Source organism: Melozone crissalis, unplaced genomic scaffold (genome assembly GCF_028551555.1).
Source record: "Melozone crissalis strain CALT ecotype California unplaced genomic scaffold, PUWL_Pcris_2 ptg000016l_1, whole genome shotgun sequence".
Taxonomy (NCBI): Eukaryota; Metazoa; Chordata; class Aves; order Passeriformes; family Passerellidae; genus Melozone; species Melozone crissalis.
The window spans coordinates 40,662,029-40,678,695 of record NW_026535794.1 but is presented as its reverse complement, the minus strand read 5'-3'; the positions used below and the strand labels follow the sequence as shown (position 1 = coordinate 40,678,695).

General features: G+C 39.4%; 1 protein-coding gene across 1 annotated transcript in view; it reads right to left on the bottom strand.

The window, feature by feature from the left end:
- Positions 1–3,960: 3,960 nt before the first annotated feature.
- Positions 3,961–16,667, bottom strand: part of CMC1 (C-X9-C motif containing 1) — a 42,045-nt gene continuing 29,338 nt past the window's right edge. Inside the window, exons 3-4 of the mRNA XM_054274261.1 lie at positions 5,461–5,551; positions 3,961–4,221 (exon numbers count right to left, since the gene is read on the bottom strand). Coding sequence (XP_054130236.1) covers positions 4,107–4,221; positions 5,461–5,551 — 206 coding nt within the window. The 3' untranslated portion in view covers positions 3,961–4,106. The remainder of the gene's footprint in view (positions 4,222–5,460; positions 5,552–16,667) is intronic.

Genomic DNA, 16,667 nt, shown 5'->3' with positions numbered 1-16,667 from the left:
TATCCTTCTGGATGTTGAAATCTGAAGGATTTATTTACCTTTGATTACTTGTTTCAAAAGGTTCCCAGTCAGCCTGTCCTGTCCTGTATGAAATTAAGACTTTCTGTGCAGAGCCTGAGAATTTCCAGGTTTTGCCTTTGACCCTTGCTTTTATATTCTGTGCTCCTTCCCAGGCAATGTTTGATGAGAGGAATTTCAGGAGTGCTGCTGCTAACTAGGGAGAAGAGGGACTGATGCCAGAGAGTTTGCTGCAGGCAGCATTTCCAATCCAATCACTCACTGCCATGTCCAGGCTGTAACATTTGAAGAGGAAGTCCCCAGCCCTGGAGTCACTTGGGAGCTCACTGGCTTGTGAAGCATCTGTTGGGTCTGAAGCTTACAATCAGATTTTGACTGAAGATGGAAAAGTCATTTAGATCCACGCCACTAGTGGCTTACAGTGCTTTTTCCATTTTCAGAAGTGAAATCTTTTCATCAGTGACAGCAAATTACATGGAGAAGTAGCTGTAATAACAGGGTTCTGGTGTTAGTGTGCCTGTGTTACATAAAACTGTAAACCTGCATATAGTAAGGACCAAAGTTCTCATATAATTATGTTAAAAGACCTCAAGAAAATTTTAACTTGAATGCAAACTTTGAACATTTTAAAACCTCCACCAAATTGACAATTTTTAATTTAAGAAAGCAATAACTCCATTTAACAGAAATGAAAGCCAGCTTTTGGGGCAGGAGGAGGTTGTTGCTTTGCACATTTAAATGATCCCATGGCAACCTGATGATTATGTATTTGGGTATTTGGTGAGCTGGGTGAACCTTTTAATAACTTACATGTAAACTTGCACTGTTTGGTTAATTTTAAGTATTTTAAAATCTGATTGTTGTAAGTTTCCCTGCCAGTTTATTGGTGTACAGCTGATGTGAACTATCCATATTGAAGAAAGCAAACCCCCAAATTAGCTGTGATGCATTGTCCAATTTTTACAGCTGAAAAAAGACAAGGGCAGCACATGACATATGGTGGAGTTACAGTAAAACAATACCCATTCCAACTAATGAAACACAGGCCCATGTGAGTATCACATGAACTATACTGGTGGGATAAAGCAGATTGAATTTTCTTCCAACACCAGCTTGCAGCAGACTTTGCCACTCCTGTGCTGAGACAACTGCAGCTTTAATGACGCTGTGGGCTGGTAAAGGAAGAGTGAAGAGCTCTGGCACCTGCCTGACACCTCTGTTGTTTTCTGATCTCAGACAGGCCCTGTGAAGGACAGTGGTCGCAGAGGTGTAAGGTATTTCCCTGATTCTCTGAGTGTAAAAAAGGGCAGGAGTTTGAGGTTTATCTTTTTTTTTTAGATTTTATTATTTTTGAGGGGTTTTTTCAGGCTTTTGACCCTTTCTTTAGGGAGAGTGGTGTTACTACCTGCAATTGTATGAACATAGAGCAGTCGATGAGAGCATTTTATTTTTTTATGACCAGCAGTAAAGGTAAACACTAATTTTACCTGAGTTGCAGTTGGACCATTAAAAAAACCCACCCTGTGTGGTAACTGTCCAGCAAAATTAATTTAATTGTATTTTAAGATGGAAAAGAGCAAGTCAAGCATTAAGATACAGTAATCAAAGTGGTAAGATGATTATGTTTGAGTATGGCTGTTTGATCTAGGGGGAAACATGCAAGAAACACCCAGGTGCTTACTGAACCAATTTTTAACTAGGTGGAACACTACATTTGCACTACAGTGCAAATGTATTTGACCATTTCTTAATCAGCAGAGTGAACAGGACAGAGGAATTTCCTACAGGAATTACCTGAGGAGGAGTAGGGCTGTGCTAAATGTGGAGCAGAATGGGTTTCTGGCTTGCACGTTAATTTCTGGGTGCTGTCTCAAACTGCAGTGGCTGTTCCACTGCCCTTTAAAAAACCTGTGCATTACAAATTGCCCCTCAGATTCCCTCTGAGTTTGGGTTTTAGTGTCTGAAGGCAAACTTCTAAATAAGTACATGACACCTTCTCCTTCTTTCCTCTCATATCTTCCATTTGTAGGGGGCTCCCCTTAGGAGGTTGAAGAGACCTTTAATACAGCCTCCAGTGAAAAATGGGGGTGTCTTGGGTGCCTGCCAAGTGCTCTGAAGAGGACAGATCACACCCTGTGCTGTGTTTTCTTACACTGATTAGAATCCAGGGCTGCCTCCAGTTAACCTGAGTAGGAAGGAGAGTTTATGGCTGAGACAAAACCAAAACCAAAAGTAATTCAGTGGTATGAGTTTGTCATGTCATGGTACTCGTTCTTTCATTTAAACTTTAAATAAAAGATGTAAATGCAATTCAAGTACAGGATATGCACAAGATACTAAGAAAATGAAAGGTGTGAAACCAAGAATTCAAAGCTAGGGAACATGACATGAAGTAAGGCCTGAGGTGTATTATAGAGGAAGCTGATGCATGATCCAAGGGTCAATTCCTGCTGGCTTTCCAGAGGTTGAAAATAGAGCAGATTTTCATAGTGGGACAGAAGAACAGTCACTGTCATCAAAAACACATCTATTTTAAATTTCCTCCTTTTAAAAATACATACAGCAAAACAACTTATTAGGAATATTTTGGTTTTCCAAAATGCTTGAGATAAGAAGCTGAGAACAGGTGTAGGACACTGTTCCACATAAGCTGCTTCAAGGTGGCTACTTTTAGAGCTGAGTGCCATTTAAGTTTGCTTAACCAGGCAGAATGCTACACATCTTTTCAGTTTGTCCCTCACAAGTCCAGTCCTGCACCCAATCTACTGCAGCAACATTATTAATGATTCTTCCAGTAACAGGCACAGAATAAAGGGCAATGACTGACCTGCAGAATTAAGTCCTTCATATACATGTGTCAGAGTTGCCTCCCTGAATAGAGGAACCCTGTTTGTGGTGAAGCAATATTAAAATAAACAAGTAAAATGCTGCCTCTTCTAATGGATCAGTAGCAAATCCTATTCCTTACTCAGAAAATTAGTTTTTTTTCTTTAATCAGGGCATTAACGTTACCAAGTTTAAGTGCAGCCTTTCCTTGCTTTTAAACAATTTCATTTTATTTCAGAATGTTTGGATGATACTCCAAGATAGTTTCTAAAACTTTCTATTAGGATCACCAAGTGAAGCCATAAGTGAAGTCATTTAAGCAATTACAATTAATTTTTTAATAATTTAATTAATTAACTACACTTAAGCAGCTTCAAGTATCAGTACACAAAAGAATGTATGCTCTTTTTAAATTAGGGACCTGCTTAGTTCCTGCAAAGTGATCTGTGATCTGCATCTTCTATGCCTGGTTTAGTTGTTTACTCACCTCTACCTGGATAATTTTGCAAGTGTGGTCACTCACTCACTCCTGAAGCATGGCAGCTCATTCCCTGTTCTCAAGGAAGGTCTGGATGAGATTACTGTCTCCCCTAGAGCTGAAATGGTCAGTCTGGGCCATGCACAAGCACAAGGCATCCATCCATCCCTTCTGACAGTGTAGGCTTGAAAGTGAGTCACAGTGTAGACTTAAAAATGAGTTACAGTGCAGGCACAAGTACTGCCAGGCTCTCATTCATCTGACAACATCTTGATGACAAGGGTAATTCACATTGAGTAGTTCTTCTGCATTTGCCACCCTTCTCTTCTAGTAAGGGCATCTCCATACAGTCAGCTTCAGGTCATGACTAACAGACCACCTTCAGTGTACACCCAATCTGTGACCAGTTAATACAACTTAAATTATTCACCCTTATGTTTTTATGTAGCCTGGCTCATGCAGCTAGATATAGGCTTTAAATTCCAAATGGACATGCTGGATTTATAAACTCCACAAACACTGGTACACTGGTAACAAAATCTCAAGTCCAGATAGGGGAGCACACCTTTGCCACCTCTCTTGCAAACTGTGACAGCATGCTCTAGATCCTTAATTATGAGAAGTTTTAAAGTTGACTCTTAATTTCAGACATTATTTTATTCTCCATTAATCTCATTTTGTGTATTTCAGTTAAACTCCACAGAGAGTGGTACAGACAATTTAAGTCTGTTTAAATCAAGTGAAATCTAAATTGCATGTAAAAAAAGTTCATTTTAAGTTTTAATCACATATTCTGAGTAAACTTCTGTCTTTTTTTCTTAATTCCAGTTGCTCTGTATTCTTCTCTTTGCTTCAAATATTCTGCTTTGCATTCTTCATAGAATGATGGATCAGAATAGCTACAAGGCAGAAAACACACATTGTTTTTCATCTTGGAATACTGAACAGATATTGCACGAGTACTACTCATAACTGATCTTCCTTCCACACCCCAAGAAAACTTGTCTGCCTTTAACAGTAAAATAACTCTCCTTTTCAAGCCTCTGTAGTGAAGCCATCAAGAGGAGAGAAAAAAAAAGGGAAACACATTTGGTATTTAAGATCAGCTGAAGAATTCACTTGCAGTTCTCTTCCTCAGCACAGGAACCTGCTGGAGATGACTTATTTTTTTAATGCATCCAAGTAACTACTGGGAATAGGTTCAAGTGTATGTCTTTCACAGTAGATATAATGGTCCTTGATCATTATATTAAATTCCTTTCTCTCGTAATTTTTTGAAGTATAACTATTCAACACTATAAACCTTTTTTTGTCAGAAGCATTTTGTTTAATCTTATTTTTTTTCAAAAGGTGAAGGAACAGACAAGTAAAACCGAGTAACTCCAGCAAGTTCTGACTGCAGTTAGGCCTAAATTTTTGCCTGGCTGCAGATGTTTTTTTCATCAGTTCTTAAATACTTGAGAATAACTGTCACTAGTTCAAAGGCATTTATTTTTAATGTCAATCACTGGTTTAAGAGAGCAGGACACAGCAAAAATCAAACCAATCTCCTTTTTCCCCCAGTCAAACTAAAAAACTTCACAGCCCTCACCCTGGGAAATTCAAGAATCTAACACTTCAGCCTAATGGCACTGGGGGTAAATTAGGACTTCCAAAAAAGATGTTTCAATCCACCATGGCATTGAGTTGACCTCTCATAGATAACAATTTCCCATTGCTCCTGCAACTGCTGTTCACAACAGCAGGACACTTTCAAGACAGACTAAATCTTAAAAAACAGAAGCAAAATGAAAACCAACTTTTACTGTCTTACTAACAGACTACGAAGAAGCTTCACTGTGTACCCCTATTCCCACATCTGTGATGTACCAGAGCAAATAAAGGGCTGCAGGTCCTCTGGGCTGAAATCTGTCCCCAGGTGAATCAAGAAGAGAGGCTCTGTAGCCATAGATTCATATGGTAAATAAAATCTTGTCAGTTAGGGCCCTGACCAGCACGGCTTTAATAAAGCAAAGATACCATTTTCAGAAAATACATCCAAGTCCCTAAGCCTGCAGAGCCCTTTTCAGAATAGTTCACATTTCTAGATTAGTACAGGCCATGCACAAAAACCCAGCAAAAACTCAGGAGGGACTTACTAGCCAACCAGACAGTCCTTCAGTGCTGCGTTCTCCTGCCGACACTTCACCACCATCAGAACACCAGTTTCTTGACAGCATTTAGTAAATGCTGGGGGAAATAAACACCACAAACCAAATTGAAGTTAGAAAAATGACAATAGGTGAAAAAACTCTTTGTGTAGGAAGTAGCAGACCAGATCTGATTTATTATTAATACAACCATAGTTGGCCCAGATTCTCATACTGTTTGCAAGGTCTTTGTCACTTGTTTAGCGACAACACTTTAACTGGGATTCTCCCCTCATCATGTAGCACATTCACACACATATTGCTGTTGCTAATACCATTTCTGGAGTTATTCTTGCAGCAAATCCATGATGCTTGTGCCTGCTTTTCACATGCTCTACTCAGGGCTGCCACTTAGATCTCTGGCATTTAAGAACAATGAAGTTGCTCAATGAAGTGAAAGTACCTGGTCTGTTTTAAGGACCTTAAGACTTAAAAAAAGTCAGTGAGATACTAAAACAGAACAGCAAAGTCATGGGTAAGGACATGGGATTTATCTGTGAGTAACTAAAATTATGCCTCATTGTTACCAGCACTCTGTACAAATGTTTCATTGAATAATAACCCCAGATAAGAACTGGCTGTTATTTCTATCAGGAGATTTCAAGCTGTTCTAAGAGGTAATCAGCTACATTTAGCAGATGGAAAAGAGAGAAAGAGAGAAAAAAAGAATGCCATGTGTCCATGATCAACAGGAGCCAGATCAAGAACAAAGGTCACCCCTACCACATCCCCTTCTGGAATTCCATCCATTTCTCCTCCTCCTAGGTCCTCCTGGTAGTGATTTAATATCCAGCAAATTTAGGGTATACAAAAATTATTTTCCTGCACAATTTACAGCTAATCTAGTAACATCAACATGTAATGGTACTACATCACACAACAGCTAAATCATGTTACCTATGCTCAGTGTATAGGTACATCAAGACTTAAATAAACAAGAAAGAAGAGATTTGTGTCTATAAAGGCAGCACTCCTGTCCTTTGCTCATAGCAGATGCCTGCTGAAATGGGCATTAAGCAATTGTGGATCTCAGTGGAACAAAATCCACCCTTTAGGATCCTGAACACTACTGGCAAGATTGTGAGAAAGTGATCCAACAGCTGCAAGCAATCCCTAGGTGAGATTAATCTGCTTGTCCACAGCTATTATTAATTAGGCTTTCACTATAATAATTGACAAGACAAAGTAGTGTTTGCTGAAAGAGTTGATGACAGATTTCAGTGTCCTTATACTGTGAAACTTTACAAAGAACTGACTTCTTTCCTACTTCAAACATATTCTTTATTGATGAACACTTAAAAACCTTCTCCAACACAGCACCCAGCATTACACACTGGCAACTCCACCACACCCTACAGAAAATCAGATGATAGTGTGCAGAAAATGGGTTCAAGTTAACCAGTTATTACCAGCTGGGAAGACACTGTAGCCTGTGCTCAAAGGTATTTATTAGTAACCACACCCAGTTTCTAATGTGGTTTAGACTTAAAGTCACCCAAATGCACAAGCACAGCTTTTAAGAAACATCTGGACAGCTGAAGTTTACTAAGCAGCTGAAGCTCAGAACAAGGCAAATATTTTATTAGGTAACCAGAATATTTCTTTGGTTTTCAAGGATGCATCTGTCATTTATTCCATTCTTTCCTGGACTATTTATATTGACTATCCCTACATCAGCATCTCAGAAAAATCATACCTATTAGTACATTTCTAAAAATGACCTTTGTTTTTTTGTGGGAAAAACATCCAAAGCTTTTGGTCTAATTTGATTTATACTCTCTACAGGCACTTCTTTAAGTGCTATGCTGAGGTTTTGGGTTGGGTTTTTTTTTGTAGTAGTAATCATTTCTTCTGGAAGCTGTGAAGTAAAAAACCACTGAAGACAATGGGAGGTCCCTCTCACTTGTTAACTCACCAGTCTTGATTGGTTAAAGGCGTGATGTCCCAGTGAACAAAAAAAGCCTGAACTGCAATTGCCAGCATTCCCTGGCTGCAGAAGGCCCTGCCTGTGGTACATGGCCAGGCACTGTTGCAAAGTGATAAAACTGCTTCCAGCTGTTCAGCTTTAACATTACTGATGCTTAACAACAGAGAGGAAGAAAGAAGGTTAAAGCATATTAGGCATCCTTATATGAGCACACAAAACTCGATTATCCATCTCTTCTGTTTGGCAGTCATGTAAGGAATGCAAGACAGGTTTAGTTATGGACACATACCAGAAACCTTCAGGAGTCTGGAGAATTATTTTTGTTTTTAATTGTGCTTTGTCTTGCTCACAGAGGGGCAAGTACCACTCTCTTCACTCTCCTAACCAGTGACAGGACTCAAGGAAATGGCATGAAGCTGGGTCAGGGCTAATTTAGGTTTGCTGCCAGGAAAAGATATCCACCCAGAGGGTGGCTGGGCACAGGAACAGGCTCCCCAAGGAAATGGTCACAGCACCAAACCTGTCTGAGTTCAGGAAGCATTTCAACAATGCTCTCAGGCACATGGTGTGATGGGGGTGCTCTGCATAGGGTCAAGAGTTGGACTTGATGATCCTGACGGGTCCCTTCCAACTCAGCTTATTCCATGATCCTGTGAGTCTTCCATGAAATGAAATGTGTCAGTGCTGAGCAGCACACACAGTGTTTAAACTGCTCATTTGCAGAATAACATCAGAAACAGTGCTCAATAGTTGCAGGTATCTCAAACCAAGAATTTACCTCCATGTCTGACAAGCCTCAGTCGTTCCTCGCTCAGGCAGTATCTGCATTATTGACCACACTTTCAGGATGCATAGCAAGACACAGCAAAAGGAGCAGATACACAGCATCTAGTTACAAACCTATTGTAATTTAACACTTTAGCAGCTATGAGGGGTAATCAGAACATTAAAGAATCCAAACAAACCTTCTGCCTGATACACTGCACATTATAGAAAGAACAGAATTGATCTTTTCATAATCTTGTGTATGGTACTATGTTTATGATTTCAGGAAAGCTTTCCATGACTTCAGAAGTTCATGGGCTGATACATTTTCTTTCTTCCTGCAAGCAGCAAGCTACCAAAACAAAACCTCAAGCAGCAGCAAAACAAGAAGTAAATTTGAGCAAGTCTGTAAATTCCTTGCAAACTGTAACACAAAGGAAAGTCATTTTTCAACCAATAAAGGTCATTCCCAATATTTCCAGATACAGGGCAAATAAACTGAGGAACAAGGCAAATAAACTGAGGAACAGAGCTCAACGCCACAGAAGTGAAAATGCCTTGTAAGAAAGGGGGAAAAGGCTTGCCCTCCATCAAATCCACCCTTTGCCAAGGCTTTTCTAGGACAGCTACATATGTCCATCACTGAATGCTCTGTGCACAGACAAGGACAGATCCACTACTGCGTCAGCAAGCTGCAGGTGCTCACCAGTTACCACGGAAACTGGCTACAGACCCCCTTTCACCTGCAGCAGTCATGGTTCATGACATCAGATCTGACATAGGTCACCCCACAGGCTCCTCTCTGTGCCACAGGCTCTGTCTAAGGGCATGCACACAGAGCAAAGACCTCTTCTCGAGGCTACAGCTCAGAGAGACTGCACTGAACAGCTCAGCCCTGATTTGAGGCTGGATTTCTTCTTTTTCTCTCATGAAGAAAGCTTCGCATTTCTGTTTCAAGGCAAATCCAAAGTAAGTTTTGGTTGCAGTTCAGAGAATTTTAAGTCTCATTACGTTCTGGCCATTACAGCCATATAGAGAGATTTTAACTGCTAAAGCAAGCCTGCAATTTAGTACCTTTTCTAAATCAACCAAGTACATAAGGCCAAAATGTATCTTTGCCAAGACAGAGTTCTGCTGTCAACTGAACAAGAGCTGAACAGCCATGTCTGAATACAGAGCAATTCAGTTCTGCCAGTTCTCACCTGCTCACTATGGCATGCTGGCATGTGCCAGGGATCTGCCTATGATGGAAGAGCACGTTTTCAGGGAGAGACAGGAGGGCTTTTTGGCTGAGGCCAGAGATGAGCGAGTCCTTCCAAGGACTGACCCTTCAGCAGGGAGCATCTCCAGCCCTGAGCAGCTCAGAGAAGCTGCTGAGTTTGGTCCTGTGGCACTGCCCTGGATCCAAGAGCCGGATCTCACTGGGTCTTCCTGTCCCAACTTACCCACTTGAGAAAGCACGACACAAAGAACTAGGAGAAATTATATCCTGACATATGTCAAAGCAAAAAAGGAGCTTTTTAAAGCCTTCTTAATTTATCTAAAAAGCTGGAGAGACATGCATTTTTTAAATAAAAATCCCATTCCAAGTCTTTCTGTAATTCCTTTCAGATACAGAATTATACAAATTATGTTGGAGGCATGAAAAATTAGTTTTGAGTGCCTGACAGTATATTTGATGGTTGATTAAAAACTTCTTTAAGTTACAGAGCACTCTTTTTATTAAGGTTTCTTTGATAATTAGCTAGGTTGGCACAGTAAAGAAAACTTTGTTTACAAAGATCTTTACAGTCCGCACTAATCCGTGCTGAAAAAAACAGCATCTAAGAAGAATGTTTTTCTTTAGTATTTCTAATTGCTTTTTCCCCAACTCTGTTTTATGACTTTATGACAAGATAATATGAGAAGCAGATGGAAAGTGAAGTGAAGCTGGCTAACAGTTCACTTATCACAGAGTAAAGATTGGACAAATTATTTCCCTGTCTATTCAAGCAGTCGGTCAGGCATATGCAATACACACTAAAGTATTTGAAAAGATCAGATACATTAACAGAAACCTACAACAAAGTTGGTGGGGGTCCATCAACAGATGTCCTGGGATATACAAGTCCTAATTTAAAAAAAGGAGATAAAAAGCCTGGGTCCTGTCCATTTTAACTTTAGAACATATTGATAGGTTCAATAAATATTTGCTCTCTATGACAAAAATATAAAACTTGTAGGATTTTGAGTCAAAGGGACAAACCAACATCTGGCGTAAGACACAGGCACAGCTCTGCAGAATAAAGATGATGATTTTCTTCAACGCCATTAAACCAGACAAGGTTAAATTTAACACTGTTAATCTCAGTGTCTGCAGGACTACAAACAGTGGACAACAAAAACAAGGCCACATATTTATGATGAAAGTGTTCTTTATGTACCCTACAACACCATCCCTCACCCAAACAGAATTCAGCTGGTTTCTTTACTGTGCTGCATTCAAAATGAAATAGTGGAATAGGTGTGTTGGACTGCTGAAGTTTCAGTTATGTGTACATAAAGGAAAGACTTCATGAAAAAAACCCCATGCTACGTCCTGCCACAAGCTTAGAAACAAACTGAAAGTTCTGGGGTTTTTGCAATTTAATAAAGAAGAACAACCAGCATCAGATGGTATTTGTAGCAGATTTCTGAAGGATTTTTTTCTCTTTACTTAAAATATTTTAAAATATTAAGATAGTTAATTATTTCTTCCTCCAAACATCAAAGTCTTCCCATGTGCAAAGTAAGAGAAGAATAAAAAGAGGGACTTATATCCAGACAAGCAGCAGCATGGAAACCATGTTGATATAACAGCAAGGAATCATCCTCATTATCTTCAGCGTTTGAACTGTTTGTAGCATGAAGGCTATTTCTGAAAGTTCATTTTTTGCAGATTCAGATTATAAAAATACTTGGCACCTTCGTATTGCCTCATATTGTGAAGTGTTGTACATTTCATATCATGTTGGAAGCACAGTTTTATCAATTATAATTGCGCATCTATTTTGCAGATGTGCTTGTACACAAAATAAATGAAATATTCCCCATTATCAAGATAAATTGATCCTCTCAGGTCTGGCTCTCGTTTATTTAAAGACTTTACAATTTTACTACTTAAGAAAAAGTCCTACAGAGGTGTTATCTCACCATTTATATTTTCTCAACACTTATGATACTGCTATCACACTCTTAAAATAAGAAAAAAAACAAACCAGCTTGCATCATGATCCAGACCAGACTTATTCTGGGGTAGGTTTTTTCCCTCTACACAAAAAAAAAAAAAAAAAAAAAGAAAAAAAAAAAAGAAAAAAATAGTTTTGTCTTTTTGTCTGGTGTTTGGGTCATTCCTTGGGTCATTCCTTTCCCCACTGAGTGGGGAAAGATGCCCAAATAATAATGGGGATTTGGGGGTGATGGTAGAAGGAGGAGGAAATAGCTCCCTTTAAAATCTAAACAAAGGCAAAATTTTAAAACCTATGTTTGCAAAATGTGTATAAAAACATTAAATGATCCAAAACATTACCAGCAACATTTTTAAGGGTAGTTAATATGCTTTTAAATTTTGTATTCAATTATGATTCATTAGCTTGTTACTCTGAAGATGACTCAGTATGCACAGAACAGATTACTGGTGCATTTCATGAGCCAGAGGAAGTAGCAGCATGAACATGGAGAGATTGTTTCACATTGTAGAGTATGAGCTATTTGATATTTCCAACACAGTACAAAAGAAAGCTTCTCTGTAGATTGCTCATGGTTCAGTTAACATCACTGAATATCTAATACCTCCAACTCAATTAATTCTCACCTGATTAAGATCAGTCTGATATTCAAACTAAATCATCTCTCCAGTCAAGTAGAAATCAATATTTCTGATTTTACTTTTAAATTACAACAACAAATAAAATACATGCATCGTCGGTATGCTAGGAGTAGCTTTCCTATTCTAGCCTTCTATGGCATGCATATCACAGCTGATTAAAGAATTATTCTAATTTGAGCAACAACATATATAAGGCAGATTAATTTGAATAGAAGGAGATAGCATGAATTAATTAAATGCATCTTATATAGGGCAAAGAGAAAATTGACATAAAATAACCTTGATTCTTTCAAGTGAACCTCTGTTATCAGATCAAATACTTTGTCTCTGCAAATATTCATTTGCTATAACATAAAAATCATATACTTTCCATTTTCCTGCTCATCACCAGCCCCCCAAAATCTGCTCCATTTCAGCTTTTTTAGCTGCAGGCATCTATCCTAGGAGAGATGATCAATACACACTAGCACACAATACAGGACTGCGGAGCAGAGAATCCCAGGAATTCAAGAATTTTAAGGAAGGGATATTCATCCTCCTGGCCAACCTTTACCACGGCACTCTCAGCTTTAAATTAAAGTACAGAGTGCAAACAGAGGATCCCCCAGCAGACCACAGCATTTCTGGCACTCCAAAATAAAACGCAGAAACCTCCCTCATCCCGTGACTGAGGTGAAGATACAGCAGGAGAGAAACATCAGGAAGGCAAACAATACACTGTGATCTGCAGAGGGAGAATGTTTCAAAAAAAAACCTAGAAACTGCTTGCCTAAACACAATGCCTTGGGTTAAAGAAAGCATCTTACCAATATCATAGAAATAAATCTGAAGACTGCTTTAGGGGACATTGAGAGACGAGAAAATAACATACTGGATCAAAGGGCCTATTTGTCCTGTACATCATCTTTCACAGAAGGCTGTAATAGCTGCTTTAAAGAAATGTGTCAGAAAGGCTACATTATGGAAAAGCATCTTCTCAAATGAAGTTTCCTCCTAATCCCTATCAACTGTAAGTTTGGCTTATATCTTGAAGCATAAAGTTCTCACATGCCCTTCAAAACCCTTAGGGTGCCTTACATGGTGAGTCTAAATGGACAAGCTTCCAAACCAAGAGGATGAAAGAGGGGAAAAACTTCCTGAAACCAGAAAGGCATATACTAGCTTGGATTCCTTGAAGATCTCTCTGCCCTGGCCCACTCAAGCCCTGCTAAACTCCCAACTATTGCAATTGTAGTTACTTGTTTCATACCATGCGTGCTTTTTTCATTAGCAGGTTTTCAAAATCCTGCTGCAAAAATTAATTGGCCTCAAAGTATCTCTCAGCTGGATACAGAAACAGGCCAGAGCAGTAGGGAGCAATGGCACTGTACCCAGATCAAAAATGTTTGAGAGTTTGTTGGGGTTTTTTTCAGTAAATCCAGTTACTTGCTTTGTAAACTCCACCTACCTACTCAGGAACAAGAGTCTACAAAGTTTTCATGTCCTACATCCATTGATATTACAAGGATCTAGGTTTGGTCAACTGCTTACAATGGGCTTTTAAAATGAATATAGGAAATCTATGGCCTATTTAAACATTCTGTTTCAAAAATTATTAATATATATATATAGGATTTTTTTTCAAAACCACAATACCACAGCAGTTCTGAAAACGGATGTAAGGCACATAGGGATCCTCCAACATCAGTTAATTCAAGTCAGAAGTCATTGCTCAGCTGCTGATCTTTTTCTTACAGAAATATTAGCAGGGTTTGTCTTGTTTGCAAAGCCAACAATCATTAAAGACAGAATTTGTGGGGGAGAAAAAGAGGATCTTAAGAAACTACCATCAAGGAATGACAAGCACATTCATGGAAGCCATGAACCATGAAGACACAGCCCCATTCCCATGTGATGCAAAGGCTTGTGCTAGGGGAGTCTCTCTCACCAGACTCACTACATTTGTCCTTCAGTTCAACATTTGCTACCATTCAGACTGAGAATTGTGGATGTTTCTAAGAGGCATAACCAGAAACCTCAAGCAACAGCAGAGAAGCCCTTCTGTTGTCCCAAATAACTCACACATCCACAGTGGATCATTGGATCTTTTCTTTCCAATTTTACAATAAGCACCAAGAAACAGAGAATGGCACTGAAAAGCAATGTTTAAGAAAGAGAATAATTGTTTTAAGAAAAACACATTAAACAAGCTGAGGAACACAGCCAAACACAGCAATTCAAGCCAACCCAATCAGTTCAACTAACAAAACCCAGACAAATACCTAAAAGTATTAACAAAAATATGCCAGATTAAAGTAATTAAGCATTAAAAAAAAAAAAAAGAGTTCTGAAAATAACATACACATGCAATCTCAAGATACTTTAAGGAGCATTTAGTTCTGCCATTAGGACAAGGGCAGGTCAGCTCTGCTCATTCTATGTCCTGCATGTATGAGATCTGACCAAAATGTCTTCTTGGAGACAAGAGTTGGAAAGACTAAAATTGGTATTCAGTTTCATATGAATACTGAAACTTGACTAGGAAAAGTGTTTCCCTAAGAGTCAGAGAGTCAGAAAAGAACATATACCTTAAAATGTCAGGCAGTGCTTTCCTGACTATTGCTAAATGATGAAATACTGTGAAAGACAGAATTCATTAGCAATATATGTTTAGTCACTAGAATTTCAACAGAACTTGGACTGTAACAGCAAAAGGAGCTTTGGCAGAGATGATAAAGAGAAATGTCTGCTTGTTAGTTTTGGTGCCATAAACCTGATCTGATCTTCCTTCCTGGATGCACAGACTTGTCAGCATTTTCTGTATACATGAGTATACACACCTACCTACATATGTGTGTGCACACATTTTGCCCCAAACACACAGGAATCCAGTACACTGTCATATTTTTAAGTAAATTCCAGCAACCTAGCTCTGTAAGAGCTAGAAGACAAGTCCTCCTGCTTCTGACTAAGCATGACAGGCAGAGCACAGCAGTACACAGGAGGGTTATGTCCTCAGAAGACAGAGAAGAAATAGCAAGGGCATAACTATTATGTATCAAGCTTTACAGCAAGTACTTTGTCAGTTAAGGCAGATTTAAGTGCTCAAAGGTGACAATCTGCTGGGCTGTGCAGGCAGATTTTTCCAGAGAAGCAGACCTCCTTTTCTTCCTAGTGCAATTACAAAAATTGACCCTTTTAAGCAAAGCAAGCACATCGCTGTGAAGCATTTTATTTGGGTAAATCATGATTTGTGCACTAAAGAAACCTGCTTGAGGAATGTTCCTGTCAAGCACAAGCATCACCTTCTCTAAAAGGCTTCAGGTAATGCAAGCCCAGCAAGCACAGCCACCTGGTTAAACTGCACTGGTTTCAAACAACTGCCTTGATCTAATTTTCCTGCCACCCTGCAGTAAGTATCCCTGACATCAAGCGTTACCATACCAGGCGCTGGAAGAGGCAGAACTGGAACAAATGCAAGTTCCCCCATGGCTACTGTCTGTCACTGCCTGCTTTTATACAAACAAGAGCATCCAGCTTGAGCTGCACAGAGCAGCCTCGCCCCTGCCCGTGCTCCCGCCTCCTTCGGGAGCTGCCGAGCCACTCAGGGACAGCTGAGAAGTTCGGATAAGAGGATTTAAAGCAACAACACCCCTCCCTCTGTCCCACAGCGACTGACTCTTCAGCTGAACTCTACAGGCAAAATAGATCTATTTCTCAAAAACAGAGCTTCAGGGAGTGGAAGAAGTAACAGTAATGCCCTTCTACCACACGGTGGGGCATTTATATCACTCCTGAGGAGGCGTCTGCCCAGCTATTCCACCATGACACCAGCCCTCAGTTACACCGTGCTGTGCCAGGGACTCTTCCTTTCCCCCTGCCCCTGTTCAGTTTAATGAACTTCCAAAACTACCTATTTAACTCAGAGCTCCAATACTGAAGGTTGGTGGTAGCAGTAATAGTAGTTCTCACTCTCCTGCATGAAACAAATTATCTTCTAAAAAAAAAACCTGAAACTGGTTCCAGGGTTCCAGCTGGAGGGTGAGATGGGGCTCACAGAATACGGTCAAAATCTCAGGTCTTTTGAGTCTATAGAATGCGCCCAATATATGGAATATAAAATATTTATATACAGTTATTAAAAGAGGAAGTTACTTTCCCTCACAGATCACAGTTCATCCCCAACCACTGTTCCAACATCTCCAAAACGGTTATCATGTACTTACCCTACTTTCCAGTAAACGTCTTTTTTTCCCAAGTTTTTCCATTGGCTGGTGTGGAGGCAGGAATTCTTCACCATGGAAGAATTCCTGCTAATTGAGGTACTACTCAGTGCTAGTAAGGATGACAAAACCAAAGTGCAAATTTTCCAGGAAAAAAAAAAAAGTCTGTTGTGTCCATATTCTGAAGTGAACAGTGAAGAGTAACTCAACTCCTGCAATTATGGCCACTGTGTGATAAAGTATGTAAACTTCCTTTTTCAAATAAAATTGCATCATTTACTATGGAGGCATTTAGAATTTCAGACTACCCTACTCATTTCATGATTTTGAAGAAATTACTTTAAACCACGAGGCAGGAAAGCACACTATCAAAACTCAGCAATATCTGGAAACTTGGTAGTAACCATAACATTTA